Source organism: Sycon ciliatum, chromosome 11 (assembly GCF_964019385.1).
Source record: "Sycon ciliatum chromosome 11, ocSycCili1.1, whole genome shotgun sequence".
NCBI lineage: Eukaryota > Metazoa > Porifera > Calcarea > Leucosolenida > Sycettidae > Sycon > Sycon ciliatum.
The window spans coordinates 18,776,453-18,802,931 of NC_088653.1; the positions used below are offsets into that span (position 1 = coordinate 18,776,453).

The following is a 26,479-nucleotide window of genomic DNA, read 5'->3' on the forward strand; positions in this document are numbered from 1 at the left end:
GCGGCAGCAGTTCGACGTGGGGAAACGATTATCTGGGACATCGCACGGCTGTTCGTGCTCATCGCGAATTCACGTATTAAGTCCACACAATTGGTAACGCTATACATGTAGATATTCAAGAAGTATTAGATTTACTTGAAATGTAAATTTCATACAGAGGGTATAATAATAATAATAATAATAATAATCAACGCAATAAATAGAGTAAGCTGCGCACTCAGTACAAACACCATAAGCAAACTTGTTTTCATGTAAATAAAGAAGCTTGTTCCTAAACGTTTTCGTCGCCATCTCATCAGAGGATTACTGGCAAATCAACAATAGCTCTTAACTCAATATATATACGCACAATGCAAGTAATAATTTAGACCCTAACTAGCGCGATAAAATGAGAGCTGAAAGAAACATTACACCATTCAACGATATCAGGTGACAACAGATGCGATAAATTCACCACTAGAAAGTTACCATGCAACCACAAACGAGAACTACTGATCTAAATTCACAAACAATTTCAACGTAAACAAATTCTTTTTCTGCCTACACAAGTTTTGCTTATGGTGTTTGTACTGAGTGCGCAGCTTACTCTATTTATTGCGTTGATTACATTTTTATCTCCACGGAAGCTTTTTAATAATAATAATAATAGTTTGAAACTCGGATGTTGAGCCATAAATAAATGTAGAAATATCGTACTGGTCTCGTCATCGTCCAGTAACAATCGACATTCTTTGTTTCGTTGGGACTGTAGCTTTTGCTCGTTTTCGTTGCGCTTGCCTTCCCCTCTTTGGTCTTTCCATAACCTTGAACCTTCCAAGTTGGAAGGCTGTCGGTTAGCGCTACGGAGATGTGTTGAAGCTAGGTGTCACGACGTCGAATGTTTCAGTACTCTGTCAGTTTTGTGCCTAGTTATTGCACTTTCTGACTGTATATAGTATCATGTTACAGTGATGGAGAGTTACTCTTAACTCGTATCCATATGTCTTTTTCTCTTCCACAATAATAATAATAAGAAGAAGAAGAAATAAAATATAAAGAACTCTTCCTCTCCTCTACTCCATGCGCTCTCACAGCCGACTCACCGCTACCCTCAACCCTTCCTTGGTTGGTGTGTGTAATGGCTACTGAGGGTAGCGGTGAGTCGGCTGTGAGAGCGCATGGAGGAGAGGAGAGGAAGATTTCTTTAAATAATAATAATAATAGTAGAAAGGAAAAGGACATAATGGAAACGAGTTAAGAGTAACTCTCCACCACTGTAACTAGATACTATAATACAGTCAGAAAGTGCAACAACTAGGCACAAAACTGACAGAGTACTGAGACTTCCGAGTTGGAAGGCTGTCGGTTAGCGCTACGGAGATGTGTTGAAGCTAGGTGTCAGGACGTCGAATGTCTCAGTACTCTGTCAGTTTTGTGCCTAGTTGTTGCACTTTCTGACTGTATATAGTATCTAGTTACAGTATTTTGTTTTGTACACACACATACAGTGGTGGAGAGTTACTCTTAACTCGTTTCCATATGTCCTTTTCCTTTCTACTTTTATTATTGGCTCAATACCCGAGTTTCAAATAATAATAATAATAATAATAATAATAATAATAATGCAAGGAAAAAATTGGAGGCGTATCCAATTTCGAAAGAAAAGGTGACAGCACCGACGCAATCCACACAGTCAAGTAAGCCAATTTCGTAACCGAACGTTTTCGTTCCCTTCTCATCATGGGTAAATACAGGGAATAATGGAAAAATGTCAAATACAGCAACTTATAGAGCAAAAGCATAGATTGAGAACTCACGCTATACGTGTGGAAAAAATAAAATTCAGCTGAACAAGTCAATAGCAGGGTGAAGGTGAAGAAAAGAGAGGTTAAGTTTCACAACACGTGTCTTGAATGCTGCTTTCAACACTAAACATGCATGCATGGGAAAGAGTATCACGAGGGGAAAAGGTCTTCTAGCTTTTCATTCTGTGTGTGATTAATTGAGCCGAGCCAAGCAAAAAGGTAGCTTAGGCACAATTTTTGGAATTTTATTTTTTCATGCCAAAGTGATGTCTACCTATCCAACTTCCATCATGGAAATTTTGGTGCCCATCTGAAATGTAAATGTGCCATAATATAAGTATACATCTGAAATGTATATGTGCCATAAATAAGTATACATGTACATTGCGCACATGTCACAGCATGCCTCGTATCAATGACACTAAGGATTTGAAGACCTGCCCAAGCTCCAAAAAACACGGGACACCAAGTGGAGACAAAGCTTAGCAGGTGTGGAAGCAATACAAGAAGAACGAGCACTTGTGTTCTAATTAGAAGATCCAAGAAATAAGAAATGATTGATCTATGTTAACCGCAATCAGTAATACAAGCTGGATCGACATTTGTGTACACTGTATTCATGTATTGTAAAACTGTGGAGACAAAGTGCAATAAAACGATGAAAAATGTGAAGAAATTGTGTAGAGAAAGAAAGGGATTCAAACAAGTTTTCGTACAACACTCATCAGGAATCTTCGTTGTACACGTATACGTTGGACACTGAAAACAAAATTGAACTATTATAGAAAATCTACAAGTAAGTTAGAGAAATAACACTAAGAACAACAGCAGTGAAATTTACAAGTGTGTGAAAAAAGAAGAGAAAGAAAGAAAGAAGGACAAAGTGATAACAAATACCAGCAGTACATTACACCTAGAACATTAACGGCCAAGCTTGGCCGCACCAAACATGACACTTTACTTGAACAATTTCAACCCAATTATACTATCTTTCTGTACACACAAATTAGGCTTGCTATAATCGATGCATCACTATAATTATTAGCTTGGCCGTTAATGTTCTAGGTGTAATGTACTGCTGTTATTTGTTCACTTTTCAGTTGCAAGTTTAGTGTTAGTACACACATTCGTTATTGCTCTCGCTTTCATTGTTAAAATTCACACTTGTAAATTTCACTACTGTTATTTCTCTAACTTAGATTTTCTATAATAGTTCAATTTTGTTTTCAGTGTCCTTTAGTACAACGAAGATTCCTGATGAGTGTTGTACGAAAACTTGTTTGAATCCCTTTCTTTCTCTACACAATTTCTTCACATTTTTCATCGTTTTATTGCACATTGTCTCCACAGTTTTACAATACATGAATGCAGTGTACACAAATGTCGATCCAGCTTGTATTACTGATTGTGTAACAGTCCAACTAACTTCAGTAGTCATTCTTGGAATAAGCAATGATCCTTGCCATAATGCATTCTTATATACATGAACAAGCAATGATGGACATAACACCTAACAGCAGCAGCGTGATAATAGCAGGTGATAAGTGTATCCTATTCCTAGTGTTAGTAGTAACAGTGAATCTGTTACACCATTCCCCCCTCTCAACTGTCAGAACAGTACCAATTCGAAGGAACAGTTATGGTAACTAATGATCATGCATGGATATGTGGAATGCATGGTAGCCGAAAACAACACTGATGAACTCAAGATCCAGTGCATGTCCTCTGCAAATAACGCCTGGCTGGCAGGGAAGCACTATCCTAATCATGCAGAATGCTACATTTCTATTGCAACACGTAGAAACTAGCAATACAACTGTGGCTGCCAATTAAATAGCAATTTTATGAAAAACGGTCCAGGTAGGTTTTCAGCGGAATAATAGCGTTTCCTGCTTCATCCATCAAGTATTCCTCCGGCTCCCAGGTGGCATCTCGGTAGCCCTTCCATTTCACTAGGTACTGCGTGCGCCGTCCTCTCTTCTTGTGCGACAACACCTTTTCGACAATGTACCGCGTATGGCCATCCGCATCGGTTAGGGGTGGAGGTGCCGGCTGAGTACGGCCCGGTATCTCATTGCCATGGTACAGCTTGAGGGCAGCAATATTGAACACTGGATGGGCCCGAATGATTCTTGGAAGAGCTAATCTGTACGCATTCGGGGCCACTTTCTTCTGCACTTTGAACGGCCCATACCACTTGAGCCTTAATTTGTGTGAAGGCCTGTCTCGTTCCTCGGGCGTCAGCAGGAAGTCCCTGAAGACCAACACCTCATCCCCCTCCTTCAGGGCGTCCTCCACCCGTCCTCGATCCGCATACAATGATTGCCGGGCCTGCGCCGCCACGATGGCATCCTGTGCCTCACGTAGTGCCTCTACGCGGCCATCCAGCCATGACAGTGGACCATTCGTGTCCATGCCAGCTCCAGCTTTCTGCTTCGTCAATAAGCTCGAGGGAGTAACTGGATGGCATCCATGGTTGAGGAAAAATGGCGTGTTACCTGTTGACGCTTGATCGGCATTGTTGATCGCAAACTCACATAGCGATAGGAGTTCATCCCAATTGTTTTGCCTATGGTTGACGAAAGCTCTTAGCGTATCCTCAATGACACGGTTCACACGCTCAGTCATGCCATCGGTCTGCGGGTGGTTGGCCGTGCTCATTTTTAGCTCCACGCCAAGAATACTGAAAACCTCCTTGAAGAACGCCGACGTGAATCGCGGATCTCGATCACAAACTATCGTTTTGCTCAAGCCATGGGCAGCAAACACATGATCCACGTACAATCGGGCTGCCTCCTTAGAGTCAACATGAACAGTCGTCGGGATCAGGTGCACATACTTCGTCAGACGGTCCACAAAGGTTAGAATGGCGCTATGTCCTCGGCAGGTCAGCGGCAGTGCCATGATGAAATCCATGCTGATGTCTGTCCAGGGCTGTTCGGGGACTGGAAGGGACTGCAACAGTCCTGCCTTGGTCTGGCTACCCTTTACGCGTTGGCACCGGTCGCAAGATTTAACGAAGTCCTTCACAGTACTTCTCATGCCTGGCCAATAGAAGTATCTGCTCAGCTTCAGGTAGGTCCTGTCTCTCCCCGGATGGCCGGCCGTCAGGCAATCATGATTCTGTTTGAGCAGTTGCAGCCGTACCGGACCGCGAGGAATGCAGAGGCGAGCATCGCCCGATGTTACTAGGTACAGCCGCCGGTCCACACTGTTCCAGACGTATCGCTCATGCATGGCGTCTTCGCTGCAAGCCATCAAGCGCTTGATTACTGGCGAAAGCTCTGGGTCACTATCATACCCTGCTGAGATCTGATTCGCAATTCCTTGATTCACATCCAGAGAGAACTCGATTCCATTCAGTTCCAAGTCTGGTCGACGTGACAACGGGTCTGCTATGTTACACTTCCCTGGCTTGTGATGTACCGTGTAGTCATAGTCGGCCAGGAATTCAATCCATCGAGCCTCTCTCTTGGTTAAGTTTGGTTTGGTCCTGAGGTAGACAACTCCCATGTTGTCGGTGTAGAGTTGAAAGTGGCGAAATAGGTAGACTCGCCAGCACTGCGGGGCGTACACTACAGCCAAAGTTTCTCGCTCGGCGGCCGTGTAATTCCGTTCGGCAGAAGACAGCTTTCGGCTCACGTAAGCCACAGGATGCCAGGACTGGTCCTCTGCTTGCTGCGTTAAGACTCCTTCCACAGCAAAGTCACTTGCGTCAGTCTCAACGCGGAAATCCTGACTGACGTTTGCTAGTCGCAACACTGGTGCATCCAGCAGAGCAGACTTCAATCGCTCAAATGCCTCCTGTCGAGTCTGATTCCACTCGAAGCGCACATGTTTCCCTGTCAGTTCCTCCAGGGGTTTGGAGATGGCCGAGAAATGGTTAATGAACCTTCGAAAGTAATTAGCGAATCCCAGAAACTGTCTTACGTGCGTGACCGTCGTCGGGACAGGCCAGTTATGCACGGCCTTGATCTTCTCTGGATCTGGAGAAATGCATTGGCCGTCTATCCGGTGCCCAAGAAACAGAACGTCTGTCCGGCCGAATTCACATTTAGACGGTTTGCAATATAGCTCATTCCTCCTGAGGGCGTTTAAGATGGTTCTGACATGATCGAGGTGCTCCTCCCATGATTTGCTGAATATGAGGATATCGTCTAGAAACACCACAACGAATTTACGCAGGTATGGCTGGAGGACACTGTTCATCAAGGTTTGGAATGTTGCCGGGGCATTTGTTAGGCCGAAACCCATCACTGTGAACTGAAAGTGACCGAATGGGGTATTTATTGCTGTCTTCGGAATATCTGTTTCTTCTATTCGAATCTGATTGTAACCGGACCTCAGATCTAGCTTGGTGAAATACGCACTGCCTTGGACGGTATCAAAGAGGTCGTCAATATTCGGTAGGCATGCCTTGTTCTTAATGGTTATGCGGTTTAGCTCCCGCCAGTCGCATACCATTCGAAGTGTTCCATCCGCTTTCTTTACGAAGAACACAGGGGCTCCGTATGGGGATTTGCTGGGCTGGATGAATCCTCTACGGAGCAGCTCGGTGAGCTGAGCTTGAAGCTCATCCATCTCTGGTTTTGGTAAACGATATGCTGCACGAGATGGCGGTTTAGCTCCTTCTTCCGTTTTTATCTCGTGATCTGCGCCTCTTCTGGGTGGCAGCTTGTTTGGAAGCTCATCGGGAAGGACGTCCCCGAACTCCTTCAGCAGGTCCTTGAAATCCTTCTGATCCTCCCTACCCGGACTATCCACCGTCTGTGGCTCGTCCGGATCTGCTGTCACATACGCTAGGATTCCTTCTGCGCCACCTCTCATTGCATGCCTAGCCTGCTTCCCTGAGATGAGGAACGTCTCGATCGGTGGGTTGGATTTGTCCGTGCCATCACTTTCACTCGGTTGACAGATGATGGATCCACCCTCCAGCTTGATTTCATTGGTACGAAAATTGATCTGTGGGTTCGTCCGGGTCAGCCATGGTTTGCCGAGGATCACGTCATACCGCGTCATAGGGAATACTAGGAACTGTTGGTGCTCGCTAAAGTCGCCGACTACGGTCTTCAAGCTGTCCGTTTTCGTAATAGGCTGTGAGCGGACCGATCCATCAGCAAGTGTGACGTTCAGGACGTCGCTACCGGTTGTTGTGGAGATGTTGTGCTTCTTGACAAAGTCAGTTGAAATGAAGTCGTGGGTTGACCCAGAATCCAGTAGCATGGTAACGCGACGTCCATTTATCTTGCCCTGGACGCGCATTAGGTCGTGTTCGTTGTCGGCGGAAATGCTCCCTGTGCTGGCGGTTACTTCATTAGGCCGGCCAACAGTATCAGGTGACGAATGCTTGACAGGCGAGGCTTGAATTTCGGTCTCCTCGAGGCGTGGTTCCTCATTTGCTAAGGGGCTGAATTTGTTCTGAACTTTGATTCGTGGCCTATTCCTGGGTGCTCTCGTGTTCGCCAGTAGTCGCACTCCCTTCCTTACTGGCGTCCATCGTTTAAAGAAGGCTTGCTTGTGGCGTTCCTCCCTCCTTCTGGACAGAATCTGGCAATATGGCCGGGTTTCCTGCAGGTGAAACACAGCCTTGAACGACCCTCTGGCTCCCTGGTTTCTCTCCCACCGGATGGTGTTGGTTGGCTTGACCAGGGTCCAGGCTGGCGCCTCTGATGCCCTGGTGCGCGCACTGCCTTGGCGTAGCTTGCTTGGGCTAGCCGCATCGACTGGTCTGCTGAGACCGCAGCTCGTATGGCTTGGGCCAAATGTTGCGGATGCTCCCTAAGTACCTCACCGCTTAGGCCCTGAGCCAGCCCACGCGTGAACAAGATAGCTCTGGAGTGGTCATCAAGCTCGGGAACTTGTAAGCTAAGCCGCGAAAATTTGTTGATGTATTCGTCAAGAGTCTCATCTTGGTGAAGAGCGAATAAGTCGATGCGCGCTTGTTCCCTGTCATAAACCGGGCCGTACACTTCTCCCAGCTTGCTCTTCAGGTCTGGCCAGTCGGAAAACAGCGTGTTTGCCTCCTGATAGGCGATAAACCAAAGACGAGCGTTGCCCTCCAGAAAACTCGCCGCGTAGCTCAAGCGCTCCTCCGCGTTGTCCAGCTGCAGGGACTTCATGGCGAGTTCGATGGCGAAGGCCCACTCCTTGAACTCTCTTGTATCTCCACGAAACACAGGCGGAGACTTAACATGGCGCATGCGTGGCCTCTCTCCGCTGGGAGCTTGAGCACGTCTTGGCGTTTGATCTGCTCCATCGCACTGACCGAGTGCGATAAGGTGATTCAGACGCTTCTGAATCTCGAATATACCGTAGGCGACTAATGCGGCCACTGCGCATAGCCCGAACATGACGAAAAGAAAAACCATCCTCTGCTACCAGTGTAACAGTCCAACTAACTTCAGTAGTCATTCTTGGAATAAGCAATGATCCTTGCCATAATGCATTCTTATATACATGAACAAGCAATGATGGACATAACACCTAACAGCAGCAGCGTGATAATAGCAGGTGATAAGTGTATCCTATTCCTAGTTTGTTTGTTTTTTTACGAGAAACCACGAACCTCGAGAACAGAATACTGCATGGTAGAGGTGGTTGCAGACGCAACTGTGGTGGTGAAACTGGAGCATCTCCGCCGACCTGAGGTCTCGGCTTCAGCGACACTTCAGAGCACCAAAAACTTGGGAGGAGTAGGCACAGGGGGAGGGGAGGGGGGGGGTACATTTATATAGAGGAAGGAAAAACGGAAAGATGATACATGTGATAGAGGAAGAAAAAAATAAAAATAAAAATAAAAAATAAAAATAAAAAATAAAAAAAATAATAAAAAAATAAAATAATAAATAAAAAAGGGGGGAGCCAGGGTGCAAGCAGAGAGGGTGTTCAGGGAGTGTTCAGAGGGCATCTGTGGCTGAACGCCAGTCTCGGCTGCGGAGCGACTTGTAGGCGCCTTCCTTGAATGCCTGCATTCCCTTCTGCGTGGGAAGGTTGCGTAGCAGGGCAGATGGGAGACGATTCCAGTCTTGGATCGTGGCATGGGGGAATGATCGGAGAGCACTATTACGGGCTCCGGCGGGCAGTGTCGGTGCTAGTTTAGTGTTAGTAGTAACAGTGAATCTGTTACAGATTGCGGTTATCAAATATATTATTGTTGTCTCCTCGCCCTTTAGAACTAAATATTGCGACAGAGCTTTCGGCCATATTTTCAATTCATTGCATTCCCAACTCATCACAACCACGCGCTCTTCAGCCGAACCATACAGACACCAGCTCGCCCTTTGTTCAATTATTATTATTATTATTATTTGAACTGGTTTGAGGGAAAAGACACAAACGGGAAAAGTCTGAAGAAAAAATTGACTGTCACCACCAGGACTCGAACCAGGGACCCTCGCTTGTAGCCAGCGATGCTCTAACCACTGAGCTATGGTGTAGTCGTCATCCCAGCAGAGACCGTTCAACATCTTCTTCAGACTTCGTAACTCACACTTCCTGTGAATCCACACAGGCGGGTGGGACGCAGCCCTCACTGTAACCCACACATATTATTATTATTATTATTTTAATATGGCAATAAGTAGGACGAGCTGAAGCGACATGTGGACTACTTTATTAACAATGTAAGCGATGGAGACGATGTAAGAAACAATCCTCGCTCTCCCTCGCTCCCCCTCTCTCCCCCTCTCCCCCTCTCTCCCTCTCTCCCTCTCTCCCTCCCTCCCTCCCTCCCTCCCTCCCTCAGGCAGCACTTCAACCCAGCGGGTGCAACGATCAATGCAGGTGAACAGATAGATCTACCTACTTTTGGTATCTCGCTGCATTCGATTGTAGAAACTGGATCCCGATCCCCGCCGACCAGATCACTCGATCGGACGGATACAATCGAATGTGCACAACCGATAATCCGTTTCAAGGCCTTAGCAACCGCGTTGCTACAGCTCATCCCGTAGTATCTGTTGCAAAAGAAGGATCCACGAGCGGGATTCGAACCCAGCACCCCTGTCTTTCCGGGACAGTGCCCTACCGATTAGGCTACCGGGGATCACACACACTCGATCATGGGTCCTTCTTGCTACACTGCTCCCCCGCCCCAACAGGCTGTGTCCTCACGCCGTACCTAGCTCGCGGGGGGTACGATGGGTCGTGGGTTCGAGCCATTGCCAGGCGCCAATGTTGCAAAAGAAGGATCCACGAGCGGGATTCGAACCCAGCACCCCTGTCTTTCCGGGACAGTGCCCTACCGATTAGGCTACCGGGGATCACACACACTCATGGGTCCTTCAGTGTAGCAAGAAGGACCCATGAGTGTGTTGGCGGGGGAGCAGTGTAGCAAGAAGGACCCATGACTCATGAGTGTGTGTGATCCCCGGTAGCCTAATCGGTAGGGCACTGTCCCGGAAAGACAGGGGTGCTGGGTTCGAATCCCGCTCGTGGATCCTTCTTTTGCAACATATCTGTACGCGTTGTGGTAAACTCTTGACCTAGTGTACGCATATTGCGAGTTTTTGAGGAAGTGCGAGTCGTACTATCGAAATGAATCTGTCGAATCCGTCGAATCCGTCTCTGGGAGGTGGGTTGACTGGATCCGAATCCGTGCTCTCGGGATCCGGATTCGTACAATCGAACATGCACAAATTTGGCGAATCCGGGTCCGGGGCTGATGGATTCGTACAATCGAACATACTCCCTGCTTGACACTAAAATCTCGAACAGGTCATTCAGTGGTCACCAGGCCAGGTACAGTTTTCCACAATTATTATTTTAGATTATAAATGGTGGTGGGAAGGGAGCAGCTACCTGCCAGCAAACCTGGGATACAGATGCCGAGTGGGGACACCATCGTCTAGTAGTACTAGTAGTAGGAGGCTCTAGTCTAGGTAGAACTGCAGTCTACACGGCATACAGCTGACATTTTCAGTGACTGCGAAATGGAGTGGTTTCTGTCTCTTGCCATCTTCACTACTCTCTTGTGCTTTGGCCATGTCAGGCTTGTTGACGCTCAGAGCTCGACGTCGACATCGAAAGTAATGTATGGCCCGTGCACCACGGGTTCAGTCTGTAATGCTCGAAGTAATAGTGATACGCACGATTTTATCCTCGGTGGCTTGTTCCCAGTGCATAATGTCGTCTGTAATGGTACCCTCTCGATGGAATCTTTGCAGTGGGTTATTGCCATGGAACAAGCTGTAAACAAAGTTAATGATGACGAAATAATCAAAAGAGGCCAAATAAGCTTGAAAATGGGCTTCGAGATTCGGGACACGTGTCGCACTGGAGAAGTAGCCCTGTCGCAGGTTTTGTCCTTGATGGGTATGGAATCCACAGCCTCAGGCCCAGGTGCTGCTTGCTCATCATCAGGTGGAAGTTCATCAAAATTTGTCGGAATTGTAGGTCCTTTCTCAAGCTCAGTCAGTATTCAGGTTACGAGATTGCTGCAACTCTTCAACAAGCCAATGGTCAGCTTTGGATCTACTAGCCCGCAGCTGAGTGATAAGAACAAGTATCCGTATTTCCTTCGGACACTGCCTTCGGACACGTTTTTGGCACGTGCCATAGTGCGTGCGGCGCGACATCGCGGCTGGGCGTTCATCAACATTGTATTCACGCGGGACGCGTTTGGCCAGGACGGCTCAGCGTCTGTGTTCAGCGAAGCCCAAGCCGCGGGCATCTGCATCGGAAGTATGACTGGGCTGCGGGAGGTATCAACGTATAATAATGCAGAGGGGCTTGCCGACTATCATAAAGCTTGGACATCACTGCTGGATTCAGTTCCTCAAAACAACAGCACCGTAACGGTTCTCTTCACGCAGGAAACCAACACCAAACATTTCTTCTTGTACGGACAGAGGAACGAAACTGTACGTGACCGAGCTTTGGCCAAGAACATCACCTTTCTCGGTGTCGACTCGTGGGGTGACATCTTGACGGCAGTCGTGGATGAGAAGAAAATGCCGTTACAGGCGGCCCTGGGAGCGGTCAGTCCAATTCCATTTAACAAAATTGTAACAGATTTTGACACACATCTGATGTATGGACTACCAAGTTTGGAAACAGATCAGTTCAACCCATGGTTGGCAGAAGCCTGGAACCAAACTTTCAAGTGTAGGCTGACTGACGCTGCGTGCGGAATGAACCGCCTTACCGATGAGCCTGATTACGTTCAAAGCAGTAAGGTGGCCATGGTGTATGATGCTGTCTTTTCGTTTGCCTACGCTCTCAATGACATCTTGAACAATAGAACTCTGTGTAGACAAGCGACAAAAGCTTGTCCTGCTCTCAAAGATGGTAAGCGTCTGCTCGAGGCATTGCATAAAGTCCGGTTTAATGGGCAAAATTCTGATAGCTTCCAGTTCAACAAGAACGGTGACCCGCTGGAATCCAAGTATGCCGAGAAGAACATGGTATACAACTCCAGCACGAAGAGTGTTAGTTTTCCCACTGTGGGCATTTACAGTGCCGTTGAAACCAATCACAGCGTCACCAGCTGCGCACTGCTCGACGACTTTCTCTACAGCGCGGGAGTGTGCTACAGCGTAAATTTCTCTGGCTCGTCGACGGGGAGAGCAGTTATCTGGAACGACGGTACCTCCAGTACGCCAATCTCGGTCTGCTCACTGGACTGCGCACCCGGCCAGGAGCGGCGGAGACAGAAGCGGACGGAGCAGAGTGACCTGACTTGCTGCTGGCAGTGCAGCGATTGCACTGGCAACCTGTTCTCGAATCAGACAAACTCGGACGACTGCACGTCGTGTCTGGACACCGAGAAGGTGGTCAGAAACACGGCCAGTAAGAACGTCCAGTGCAACTCCCTACCTGTTCAGGTTTACACTATCACTCATCCGCTGGCATTGGTAGTGGCCGTGCAGGCAGCGGCTACCAAGGTCGTCGTTGTTGTGATGCTGGTCGCTCAGTTCCTGTGGTGGGACAACGACCGCTACCTGCCGTGGCCGGTGAAGGCCGTGCCCACGGCCATCTCTCTGGTCGGCGTCTTCATCACCTTGGTCGCTGCACAGCTGTTTGTGCTGCAGCCCACGGCCGCGCTCTGCTCGCTGCGTTTCTCGCTGGCTACTTGCGGCCTCACCCTGGCCTTGGCCCCGATCATCATCTTTGTCTGGGAGTGGTATGTTTCAACTACCAACTTTTTTCATGAAGCCTACACGGCTGACTCCACCTATTACATGCGCGACCAGGCAGCGTCCAGCCAAGGCAACAGCCAGCAGCTGCAAACTGATAGTCACCATCAGGAAGCGCAGGTGGTGGAGGACCCGATCGATGATCCGGCAGCACCAGTGGCTGGGTGCGAGGGCGAGCGACAGCAGCGCGAGAGCAGAACTGAATCCGTGACCGAGGAGCCACACCGCAGCTTCTCCAAGCTGCCGGTGGACAGCGCGAGCAGCCCGGTTGCTGGCGTGCCGACCGACAAGGCAGGGTTCACCTTGGGGTCGTGGCTCAAGTCCATGATGGTGTTCGTCTTCCTGTTCGCCTGCCTGCTCGTCGTGTCCACGTTGTTGAACAGCCCCGACATCAAGGACGGTGTCCTGCCGCACGCCGAAAGAACGCTGACATGTAGCGACTCTGGTCCTGTGCTGTTTGCGTTTGGCTGGGTAGTGCTACTTCTGGTGATGTTGGTGTCCGCTACGCTCGTTGCCGTAAAGGCCATCAAGGCCGACGACAACACGTTTGAAGCTGACCTCATCAAGACGGCAATGTTCAGCGTGCTCATCTGTACTGTGTGCGTGGTCGCGTGCACGGCTGTCTACACGTCTGGTCCTATTGCCATCATTAGAAGCGGCTCGTTCAGTCTCGCGTCTTGCCTGATCAGCTTGTCGCTGATCGGAGTGGTACACGGGCCTCGCTTCTACTATATATTTCGCCACCGGATTCAGTTGCGGCAGAAGTTTGAGGATGCCGTGACGGAGGATACCGATCTACCATTGAAGGAGATGCCGCAAGATAGCTCAGGTCACGCACCAGTAGCGCCACAGGACTCCTTCAAGACACCACTTTCGTTTCGTCGTGGCGAGTCAGCTGGCGTAGGTGAGTCACCTCTGGCACAGTCCTAGAGTGATTGCAGCGAAGTCACCCTACCCCGGGCACAGTCCTTGAGTGATTGCAGAGAAGTCACCCCACCCCGGGCACGGTCCTGGAGTGATTGCAGCGAAGTCGCCCTACCCCGGGCACAGTCCTTGAGTGATTGCAGAGAAGTCACCCCACCCCGGGCACGGTCCTGGAGTGATTGCAGCGAAGTCGCCCTACCCCGGGCACAGTCCTAGAGTGACTGCAGCGAAGTCACCCCGGGCACGGTGCTGGAGTGATTGCAGTGAAGTCACCCCACCCCGGGCACAGTCCTTGAGGGATTGCAGAGAAGTCCCCCCACCCCGGGCACGGTCCTGGAGTGATTGCAGCGAAGTCACCCCACCCGATTTGGGACTGGTGCAAGGTTATCCGAATGTAGACTTATGTCCGTCTGTTAGTTCCACTTCATTTCTGCTCATATGTGTAGCCAAAGTTGGCGGCACCGTTCACATGCCAAGTGTTTGTCTGGAGTTTTCAGAAATCTTTTCTTCTTTTCCGTTTTTATTAGCATGCGTATGCGTTGGTGTCTGCACGCTCTGTGTGTATAGGTGGATGTGGGCGTTCGAGCGCGAGTATCGCGAGTTTGTGCGTCTGTTTGGTCATGTGTATGTGTGTGTGTACGTGTGCTTGTGTGTGTGTGTATGTGTCAGTGTCTGTGTGCGTTTGCATGTGTGTCTGTGTGTAGGCTTGGGTGTATGCCTGAGCGTGCATGCACACAGGCATTTGTGCATGGCTGGAGGAGCTGCAGAATACTTTGCTGCCCTGCGCGCCCCGCTCTTGCCAGTATGACAAGTACTTGCCATCTGCCTGGCATCCTCTAATAGCTGATCGTGCCATGCAGCGTGTTCAGCAACCTACAACCTATATTAACCCTAGAGTATTAATTTAGTTCTTTTTTCATGAGTTCAACGCAATGTGTGTTTTTCTATAACCGCCGAATACCTTCTTCACGCCACTCTGCTCTTCAGAGAGTGCTGCCAATTTCATAACCACCTGCCGTCCTTAGAGTAGATACTTTGTTTACGTATATATTTGCAACGCAGACATTCCTTAGACGGGTCTTTGACTTGCGCTTTGGTTCCGCTCTACACTTGTTACAATCTTGACTATACCCCTTGTTGTGTGCGACTGCCATTGTAGCTAGCTCTTCGGTGTACTCACAATATAGTGATTACATGCATCATGCTCTAGTTTAGCGAGAATAGTCTCTTCCCTCTTTGTTTTCTTCCCGCGCAACAGTTTGTTATTCTATTTTCTGTGTTGGAACCCTGGATGACATGTACATGCGGTTTATGTTATTGTATGTTCTGTGTTGGAACACTGGATGACATGCACAAGCATGTATTTTGTATTTCGTTGTTATATATTTTTATAGAGTATTTATTTCGCAATCCAGCGGCCACGGGTTTCTTCTTCGTCTTGTATTGAGACTGTGTATGCCTGTGCGTGTGTGTGTGTGTGTGTGTGTGTGTGTGTGTGTGTGTGTGTGTGCGACTGTGCGTGCGTGTGTGTGTGTGCGTGTGTGTGTGTGCGTGTGTGCGTGCGTGTGTCTGTGTGCGTGTGTGTGACAGTGCATCTAGTGTCTGCTTCTGCCAAAGCAGCGTGCTGTCTATACTGGTTACCCCAGCAAGTGTAGGGTGTGCATAGATAACTGTCTTGGCCGTCCTAACGTTATTCTGATGTACTCCGTGTGGTGTAGACCAGGTGTGCATTGGTGTGCATTGGTGGTCGATTCACATGGCTTCGCCAGTTGTGTGCATTGGACAGTTATCTGGCGCTTGTCTGCTTCAATCAGAGTCAGATCCGCTACCGTTGCTATAAAGAGAAAATCCGGGCTGTGGGTTCACTTCCTGTGCATTTGCAGATTTGCTTGCTTCTCTTGCGACGGGCGTATACATGGTACATGGTATGACTATGTGTGACTTCATGTGTGTGTGTGTGTCTGTGTGTGTGTGTCTGTGACTGTGTGTGTGTGTGTGTGTGTGTGTCAGTGTGTGTGACTGTGTGTGTGTTTGTGGGTCTGTGTGTGTGACTGTGTGTGTGTGGGTCGGTGTGTGTGTGTGTGTGAAAAAAGCCAGAAAAAGCCACTTCATAGCTGTGTGGTATAGACCAGGCTGAATAGTGGCGGTCAATTCTTCAGACTTGCAAGTTGTTGAATGGTGCAATCCCAGCACAAGCTGCTATGGCTTCTGCTGTAGCATCGCTATCATCGCCTTCGGCGATGGGCGTCCAATGGTCCAATGGTGTGTGTGTGTGTGTGTGTGTGTGTGTGTGTGTGTGTGTGTGTGTGTGTGTGTGTGTGTGTGTGTGTGTGTGTGTACAAGGTGTACAAGGTGTACATGGTATGCGGACCGTGCGACCAATATGTATGGCTGCACATTAGGTGAACCAAGTAACTTAGTTCAACCAACATCGGCTGACATAAGGCGACCCATTGCTGGCTGGGTTGGCAGGTGGCACATGTGTGTGTGGGTGTGGGAAAAATAGAGATTCGCTGGCCAGAAAAAGCCTCTTCTATTAGCCGTGTGGTGTAGACCAGGCTAAAATCAGCCTTGCAAGCTGTTGAATGGGGTAATCCCAGCACAAGTTGCTATGTCTATATTAAACATAGCTGTTCGCTATCATCGCTTCTGGGCAGGTTTAGGGGGTGCCTGTGGGTGTGTATTTCATGTGTTTGCGTGCGGGCGTACGTACGTACGTTTTGGTTAGGCACAAACTCTTTTAAAGCCAGCTGCCGATCAAGTCCCAGAGGCAGAGGTTCACCACAAACTGATCGGCAGGAGGCGAATGAAGGAAGCGAAAATGACCGCACCTGAAATGAACGCACAGAACAAAACCCAAGAAAAGATACTCGGAAATGTTGTTTTCTTCAAGCGGTGGGATCATGGGAAAGCTGCTGAACAAAAGTAGGTGTGTAGCAGCAGGTCCGGCTGATCACTTCAAGTGTTTTGGAAACACATATGTAGTGATACAATGCCATAAGTGCCCAGAATTAACCCTGTCCGGATTATGCGTTTTTGAAGGGTCAAAATTAGGGCTCAAACGGTTAGTCCGATTAACCGGTTGCAGACCGGTTACGAAGAATTAACGGTTAACCGATAAAGATAACGGTTACGCAGTAACTTTTCAGTCAATTTTTCAAGTATCAGGTCGTTGCAAAGTATGCACTTTCGCAGGCTGTCGCACGCGTACGCAATTAATAGAGAGGTTCCGCACTACGTAAAGTTGAGCAACTTTACGTTAGTGGGCGGGAAAAACCCGTGAATTCGCGAGTTTGCACTCCACTTACGGAAAGTTGTCTACGGAGAGTACGTAGATAGGACTCTGATAACGTAGCTGGTCCGTAAGTGGATTGGGGTACAAATTTGTGACTCTCTCCCCAGGTCGATCTGGTCGTACACTGCCGCGTTCGGAGTTGCCAAGGGCAGCTACGTGATTTGAAAACTCCGTATGGCGGAACCCAGATCCGCATGCAGTTTACGTAAGACTTTCCGTAGATCGACTACGTTTTTTACTAACGTAATTACGTTATGCGGAACCTCTCTATTTCTGGGCTGTCAACTCGGTCATATCTGGTCTCTTGGTGTGAGAGTATTGTATGAATGAGCATGCAAGAGAATGTACATGTGTGCGTTGTACTGAATAGGGTACATTTTTTGAATGAGTATAGTCAAATATACGGTTAAAAAGGAGTCCGCATGATTGCCGTGGCGTATAGGTTTTAACCGTTAAACCGACCGTTAGCTTAGCAGTTAACCGTTAGGGGTAAACCGTGACCGTTTGAGCCCTAGTCAAAATGGAAATGTTTATTTTTTGGAAATTTACCCAAAATGCTAAAAAATATTTTAAAACTCGGATGTTGAGCCATAAATAAATGTAGAAGAGAAAAGGACATATCGATACGAGTTAAGAGTAACTCTCCATCACTGTAACATGATACTATATACAGTCAGAAAGTGCAATAACTAGGCACAAAACTGACAGAGTACTGAAACATTCGACGTCCTGACACGTGTGAAACAGCTTGTTTTGTAGTCAACTAGTCCATCACAATGTCATGCATGAGGAGTACTGTAGGAGTTTGGCTTTCGGCTTGTACAATTCGTTTTCGCAAAGCTTCCCTTTCTTTATTTATCTTTGATATTTATGACCCACCCAAGTTGGGTGGTGTGCTGCTTTGCTGCTTCGAATTGTAGTTAGACCGCTTTGTCAAATATCGTACTGGTCTCGTCATCGTCCAGTAACAATCGACATTCTTTGTTCCGTTGGGACTGTAGCTTTTGCTCGTTTTCGTTGCGCTTGCCTTCCCCTCTTTGGTCTTTCCATAACCTTGAACCTTCCAAGTTGGAAGGCTGTCGGTTAGCGCTACGGAGATGTGTTGAAGCTAGGTGTCAGGACGTCGAATGTTTCAGTACTCTGTCAGTTTTGTGCCTAGTTATTGCACTTTCTGACTGTATATAGTATCATGTTACAGTGATGGAGAGTTACTCTTAACTCGTATCGATATGTCCTTTTCTCTTCTACAAATATTTTAAAAATTCAAAATTTCACCAAAAATGCGAAAATTATGCTGCTGTTACCATGGCAACCAAAATGGCGTAAAACTTGAATCCCTTGTTCCATGTGCACGTGGAGGAAGCGCGTGCATAGGATGTGGTTGTTTTCGATAGTCGAAAGGAATCGCAGGGTCTATTCCCCAGCACGCAGTTTGCTTACCGCCGAGCCCACTTTACCGAGGATGCGCTGGTTTTAGCGGTGGACAGATGGAAAGACGCACAGTCCCTGCGAAAAACGGTCAGTGTTGTTATGGTCGACATGTCTAAAGCATTCGACCGAGTCCAACATGAACGTCTCGTCATACACCTACACTCACTGGGTTTTCACGGCAAGGTTCTGGAGTGGCTCGTGAGCTACCTGTCCGGTCGACATCAGCGGATAAAGGTCGGAGCCGAGTTATCGCCCCAAACAGCTTGCAGCCGAGGCGTGCCGCAAGGGAGTGTCCTTGGCCCCCTCCTATTTGTATTATATACTAGAGCCACTAGCGACATTCTACCAGCCGCTATCGCCCATCAGGAGTTTGCTGACGACATCGTAATAGAATTTTCACACGCAAATGTAGCACTTGTTGTGTATTTCCTCTCGAACGCAGTAACCGCGCTAGCGGAATGACTTGGAGACATTTGTCTTCTTCTGAACAAGAAGAAGACCCAAGTAATGTTCTTGAAGCCTCGAGGGCAACAAGATCCAGTCGATCGCGTCTGCTGCAATGGAGATGAGCTTGCCACAGTGTCATCCGCAAAATACCTTAGTGTCATTTTCGACGACGACCTGAGCTGGCGGTCCCACATCCAACACCTTGCTAGCTAGACAGGGAAGGCCGTAAGTCGTCTATGGCGACATGGGGATGCACTTAGCATCACGGCCCACCGGATATGGTATGTTGCCATGATACAAGCCAAGCTGTGCTACGCCGCAAACGCCTTCTTCCCCTCGCTGTCTGCCGCTGTCCTCACCCGGCTCGAAAGATTGGCGAAGTCCGGGGTTCGAGCAATCCTACGACTGCGGAACCCGATCGCGACTCAGCCGCTACGAGAGAGACTCTCATTGTCCACCATTGAGAGATTGTTTCAGCGAAAGCTCCTCATGTTTGTATTCCGTTGCCTGCACTCTCTGTCAGGTCACTGGTTCTCGTCTTTCTTCACCCCAACCGCACCTTCTCAAGAAGATCATGACCGAAGGGCCACTCGCGGACAGGTGACATGGCTCTTACGTGTCCCCTTTCTTCCGGGTCCTGCTGGACGGTCCTCCATCCGTTTCCAAGGTGCCATTCTCTGGAATAAGCTGCCGGCTGAAGTTAGATGTGTATCACAAAAGGATGAATTCAAGAGCACCATCTGAGTCGCTGACCCTTCCTCTTTGTGTCTTAGCCTCTAGAACCGCTAGTTCTTCAGTTCCCTCTTTTTCTGCACGATTGCCTGGTTTGTAAGTTCTCACCTCTTCTCTGCACCATTGCCTTATGCTCTATGTATGTGCACCATTACCTTCCGGAACGCTGTATTTTTGTTCTCGCATCCTTTCTGGATATTTGCCTCCGCTTTATCTGTAATCGTCAGGGAAATCTCGCATAACAACTAAACTATCGTAATCCGACATCATCATTATTCATTTTTCTCATATCTTTCTCATACATATTCATATCGCAGATTTCTCGTTTTTGGTAGGAATCGGGAATCGGAGAATCCTTTCTTCGGTGAGAAGGCAGTATTGCCTGTGCCCTGAGCGAATTGAAATAAAAGAATACAACAACAACAACAACAACAACAACAACAACAATCGATCATTTTGTTGCAAAATATGCTCAAAATGTTGAAAAATGCTGAAAAACCCCAAAATGCGAAAAAAAAGCTGAAAACCCCAAAATGCGAAAAACATGCAAAACATAATCCGGACAGGCCTACCCAGAATGCAGGATGTTGCACCCTAATTTCAATTTTTCCGGCGCAGGGGGGGGGGGGCACCCCCATCCACCCGGACCACCTCCAATGGCAGCATGCGCAGTGCTACGAGCCTGAAGAGCACTGCATTTCTTTTCAGCAGCTCAATGTTTCCATTGGGACCTATTCAATGCAGTCCTGTTTGACATTGTGATGTTGTGCAAACAAGCGAATGTGCTCCTTGACCTACATGTACATCTAGTACTAGATCTGCGTAAGCCGCACATGGTGACATACAATGTTGGTAGTAGGGGATCACACACAGGCGTACGCACATGCACACAAACACCCCCCCCACACACACACACACACATGCACGCGTACACACACACACACACGCACGCGCACGCACGCACACACACACATACAAACACTTGTACTTGCACTTGCTCTCTGCCAAAACTGGTCACGCGGGTTGCTCTCCCCAGGAGAGGGGAGCTCGGAGAGAGAGAGAGAGAGAGAGAGAGAGAGAGAGAGAGAGAGAGAGAGAGAGAGAGAGAGAGAGAGAGAGAGAGAGAGAGAGAGCCTGAGAGACTCAAAAGGAATCTTGGAAAGATGACTGTTCGATGTTCGTTCAGCGGCACAACAAAGACGACAGTGCTGTGCTCGCCTGCACCGCGGTAAACTCGACTACAAGACATTCTAATACAGCTATAGACAGTATAGTGGATACGGTAGTTAGCTCAGCCTGGTCTACGGAACACTGGTGTGGCAGTGTGTGTAGCTACGGAGCCGTTTACACATCACATGATCACCCTCCGCACAGTCCGCGGGTAACGCACTAGTTTCACGAAGCAAGTACAGAGTTCCGCACTGGAAATGTCGACGAGTAAGTAGAGAGAGGCTTTTTGTAACTTAAAATTTGGCTTTCTCGTAGATCTACTCTTCAAAAATGTAATAGTGGTGTATTGGCACCCACTACAGTACTAGTAGTACTACACATGTAGTAGTCCCTACACTCGCGCCTGCTTAGCCGCACAGTCCGCGGGGAACGCACTAGTTTCACGAAGCAAGTACAGTCTACAGAGTTCCACCGCATGCGCACTGGAAATGTCGACGAGTAGATCTACGCGTAGATCATCTACGTAGAGAGCTACAAAGGCTTTCCTGACCTACTTGTAAGACTTAGTACTGTTGTGAACATGGAAATCCGGTCGCACGTCTAGCGGCCCCAGGGTCGGCTGGCCATGCACTGGCATGCAGCCGGCCGTGGGTAAGCGGTACACACTTGAATTATTACGGAGGATTAGCAAGACGAAATTCGCGTTCGCGTTCGCAAACATTCAGTTCACGAACTGGATTGCGAACTTTCGCATTTTTCGTTCGGAAAAGTAGTCGGAACACGAATCGCGGATTCGTGTCAGGGCAGTCATAAATTTACCACGCTGTACTGTCTGTACACAATGTCAATGTACGTCGTGTCAACGTCATGCATGTGCGAATTCTGTTTGCTAATCCTTCTCATAACCATGATAACGCGAATTCCCACGCCACGGAGTTCGACTTTCCTTGGAGTGCGAACGCGAATTTCGTCTTGCTAATCCTCCGTATTATTTTTATGCGCTGCAGCACGCTAGTCGCATCGGATCAACATGTGCCCTGCATGCACGCAGCGTTCTGTACGCGCTGAGGGCGCCGGCCCCGGTCAATCGACTGGATTTCCATGTCCGCTACAGTAGTATCGTACTCTTCAAACGGTCGTCGCCGTGGTGGTGTGTGTGTTCATGGTGTTGGCACCTACTGTAGCCTAGGCTGCCAGTGGTATAGATACTAAGATAGATCTACTCGCGCCTGCTTGCCTGGCCCTATATAATTATAAACCCTAGGTGCTATTTTTGTAACTGCTCTGACCGCCTGACTTGTAAAAGCCACATATTACAAGCATAGATAAACCTGGTTCTAGTTCACACACATAATTATTATTGGCTTGACAGCATGTATTATTTATTATAAACAAGGTGGAGGACACCGCGTGTCCGGAAACAGTGACCATTCTACAGCCATCCACGGTTGGTAGAGCCCCGGTCCGTCTGAACCGTATGGGTCTTAAACGAGGGTCAGAACCGGGTTTAGCCAACCGTGGATGGTTGTAGAAAGGTTTTAAAACTGTTTCCGGACATGGTGTCCTCCACCTTGTTACATGCCAGTGTCAAACCAACAATATAGTGACATAGTGTGTACTTGCTTGCTGCTGTTCGCACCAGCATTGATCATCTCACTTCACCATTCAAGCGCGTGCGCGCAACAAATCTCACCTTGTGCTGGAGGCAGCGTACATTACCAAGCCGAAGCGCCTGAACTGTGTGTGCATCTGAGAAGTACGGTATGTGCGAAAGTAACGTTAGTTGTCACTGTTTTGTAGTACCGTGGTCCCCACTGTTGTTCGACACTAGTACCGTAGTACGTAATACCAAGAGTCCATGTTTATGCACTCTTGCCAGTCTTGGTAATATGTATAGGATATTACCCAAGTACGAGGGTGTTACCTCCCGAATATCATCCCGACTGCGTAGCAGGAGGGATGATATGAGGGTACGGTAACACCCGAGTACGCGGGTCAATATCCTACTTATCCCAGGTACATCTACGCATTTTGGGGATCGACGCAACTGCGTTCTGAATACAATTACCAAGGTACAGCTATACCAAAAACAAGATGCTGCCTTTCTTTTCAATCCAGTCAAGGTTTGAGAGCGTTGGAGCTCGGGAGACAAGTTGCATTTTTGTAGTTGGACAAGTGTATTGACGAAGATTGCACTGTTATGATACATAGTCATTTGGTCCAAAGTAAGGGCCATACTTCAAGTCACGGTGAGATACAACGTCATTGTGGATGCTGGTGCTGACTTCCTTGTCATTGGATCGGCGTGGAACTTACTTTCAACGGTTTGGGATCCTTGCTGAACACTGTCCACAAGGTCCATGCAGGCAGTAACCACATTGTACTACATATCGTCGGACATAGGCACCAGTGAGTAAAGTGCATTTCGTTGTATCAAGACTCTTGGTTGTATCACTATCGGCCACTATGCAATCAGAAGAACGTTGATCTTTTTTATACCGTATTATAGGCATACTGGATTTGTAGCAGCATCTACGTTTTAGATTGTTCTTGTGGTTACTGGTGCTGGATACGTCATGATAATCACTGCGGGTCGCATCTTGCATCCATATCTTATCTACATCACACATGGATTGCTGAGCTCTTCTTCTTTCACACTGTTGAATATTCTGTGCAAGATTTTTCCTCTCACTTTCACGTCTTGTACTTTTCGAGTTGTTGCGGTATCTCTCCTTGCAATTACATGTAGTAATTTTCACTCGGATGGTGATACTTTGTGTAGTTTTCGAGTTTACAAAGAGTGAATGAGAACTGATGCACTTCGAAGTCTCCTTTGTGTCGTAGTGTTGAGTTGAATGGTGATTGGAGTTCGTTGTTTGTTTGTGTGGAATCTGGTTTTGGACGTAGTCGCGGAGGTAAGTTCTCTCCGTTCACTTTTACTGTACCGACGGTGCACTCTGCATTGGCATGCTCTCACCCTTTCACGGTTCTGTGTAGTGCATTTTGTTGCTGGGTTCTGATCCAAAGGACTCCAGTGGCAAGATGCATTGCATCGAATCGAGAGGGGGTGGGGGCATGCCAATGCAGGGTGCACCGTAGTAGGTACGGTAAAAGTGAACCCAGTTAATAATGAATATCATCCCGCGCGGGATTGTATTGGCTATTATTTCCCGGTCAGCAAGGCTCCTGATTGGCTGAAACAGGCCTATAGTACCGTACCATGGGATAATCATTGTTTCACTATGTGGTTGTGGCGCCACTAGCGCTATCTTTTAAAGCAGTGCTATCTTGGTCAATGCTCTGACCGCCAAATATGTAGTTGGCGCCACTAGCGCCATCTTTTAAGTGTCATTTTGTCAATCAGCGGCTCCGACCGCCAAACAAAGTGCCGGTTTATGGATATCATAGTATTGGACATGAAAAGTACATGTAATGGTACGAAAAGCCTACAATAGTTGTAGTCGAAACTATGGTTTCTGTAGTTCGTGCGCTGATTCACTAGTAGACCTACCGTTTACATCGAACTGTTGGCATTGCTAATAATTATTACTTCCTTCGGTAACCATGGCAACCCTCCTTTGCGGCTTTGCGGCTTTACGCCTGTACTGTACTGCCTGTACAGTGCTAAAACATGCCCTGTTGGGCGAAAAGTCCGAATTTTTTTCTCCTTGGCACCCCCTGACCCCCCGTCGTACCACTCCCCACCCGCCCTCTGACGCCCGTGCTTCCGCCATGCAAGGCGAGAAAGCACAGTGAAACCTGTCTAAGGCGACCGCACAAGGGTGGATGGGGGTGGGGGTCCCCCCGCGCCGGAAAAATTGAAATTAGGGTGCAACATCCTGCATTCTGGGTAGGCCTGTCCAGATTATGTTTTGCATATTTTTCGCATTTTGGGGTTTTCATTTTTTTTTTCGCATTTTGGGTTTTTTCAGCTTTTTTCGCATTTTGGGGTTTCTCAGCACACACGCACGCGCGCGCACACACACACACACACACACACACGCACATACACACGTGCGCACACACACACACTGGGCACAGAACAATATTGACATTTTATTAAAAATACCATTTTACACACTACGCCGTCTTGCTCTATCTTGATACTCGTTTCATCATCACAAAGTCAAGACAATGGTGTCGCGTGCACGACATAGAAATTGGTCTGGGGGAGGCGAGGGATTCGCACGAGTGCATTACAAGCCTACATTACAAGTCTCCAAGCCAGCATCGCTGGGGAACCAGGAAATTTCAAAAGGAATCGGGCGACTCGATCTAGCACGTACCACTCAGCGTGGCGAGATTTAAAAAAAATGCATGATAAACTCTCCGAGCAGAAGAAAATCATAGTTTGCAAGAAGTATATACAATGCATGGGGGACAAACACACACACGTCATGCATGAATACGGAAAGTTGCAAATTAGTCTGGCAAGAAGACTTTGTACAGGCATCGTCCAGTGGGGATAGTAAGCTAACAATGTGTACGCATTGTCCAGCAGAGACAATGAACCAACAATGTGTACGCATGGTCCGGTAGGGACAATGAACTAACAATTTGTACGCATTGTCCAGCAGGGACAACACATCGTGTGACAATCACATACACTAAACCACTTACAACAAACTATAGCTAGATATGCGCTGAGCGCTGCAGTTGTTCGAACACACGCACACACACACGCGCACACACACACACACACACACACACACACACACACACACACACACACACACACACACACACACACCCACACACGCACACACGCACACACACACACACACACACACACACACACACACACACACACGCACATGAAAGCACACAACCGCGGACTTCACCGGGCGGCAGTTATGGTGTTTAGCTTCGTCTTGATCTTGCCTCCGAGCAGTGTCTCCATCTCCGGTGCCCTCAGAATGGTCCGTGATCTCTCCAGGCGCCCGTATGTCTGCAACCTGCTCAGGATCGACAAGGAAATGAAAACAAAGAAACAAATTTTGTGAGCCCATGGTCATAACGGGAAGATGATACAGCAGCGTCGGAAGGTATTTTAGTGTGGTACGATCAGCCATCTGAAGTACAATTTACTCCTGGGAAGGGGTTGCCGAGCCGAATATTTTTCGGAAATTTAGAGCCCAGATCAGTGTATTATAGATTCACGGGGTGACTGGGGGCAAAAAGTGGTACGGTCAATACCGTAGTGACCGTACCGTGTCCGACGCCCCTGTAATGAGTACACACAGCCATGCCGATAACGACCCTCGGTGGTGCAAGAGATCGAAGCGTCGTTGTTCGGGAGGTTGAACGTGTATGCAGTCAAGTGGTCAGTCACTAGGTCTTAAGAACATGTCGTGGTTTGGGGTTTCTTGTAATAAGCGAGGTCGCTATTTGCGGCCTAGGCTGAAGGTACAGACATTGCGTGTGGGCAACATTAGAAGAGTGGCAGGCAATTTGTCTGTGTAGAGTGCTATTTGTCCCCCTATCATAGTCCTGTTTATCATGTTCAGCATAAGCGAAGTTGTGAATAGATGATATGCCAAATAAGCGCTCGAAAAGTTGAG

At 48.0% G+C, this 26,479-nt stretch overlaps 2 protein-coding genes across 2 annotated transcripts in view; one reads left to right on the top strand and one right to left on the bottom strand.

Annotated features, from left to right (window-relative positions):
• The first annotated feature begins 10,592 nt into the window (after positions 1–10,592).
• LOC135827426 (metabotropic glutamate receptor 6-like) lies at positions 10,593–15,269 on the top strand. The gene has a single exon (XM_065339922.1). The coding sequence runs from the start codon at positions 10,715–10,717 to the stop codon at positions 13,847–13,849; it is 3,135 nt and encodes a 1,044-aa protein (XP_065195994.1). The 5' UTR covers positions 10,593–10,714; the 3' UTR covers positions 13,850–15,269.
• Positions 15,270–24,958: 9,689 nt separating this feature from the next.
• The window catches only part of LOC135827428 (uncharacterized), a 35,069-nt gene continuing 33,548 nt past the window's right edge, over positions 24,959–26,479 (bottom strand). Inside the window, exon 21 of the mRNA XM_065339925.1 lies at positions 24,959–25,873. Within this exon, the coding sequence (XP_065195997.1) occupies positions 25,756–25,873 (118 nt within the window). The 3' untranslated portion in view covers positions 24,959–25,755. The remainder of the gene's footprint in view (positions 25,874–26,479) is intronic.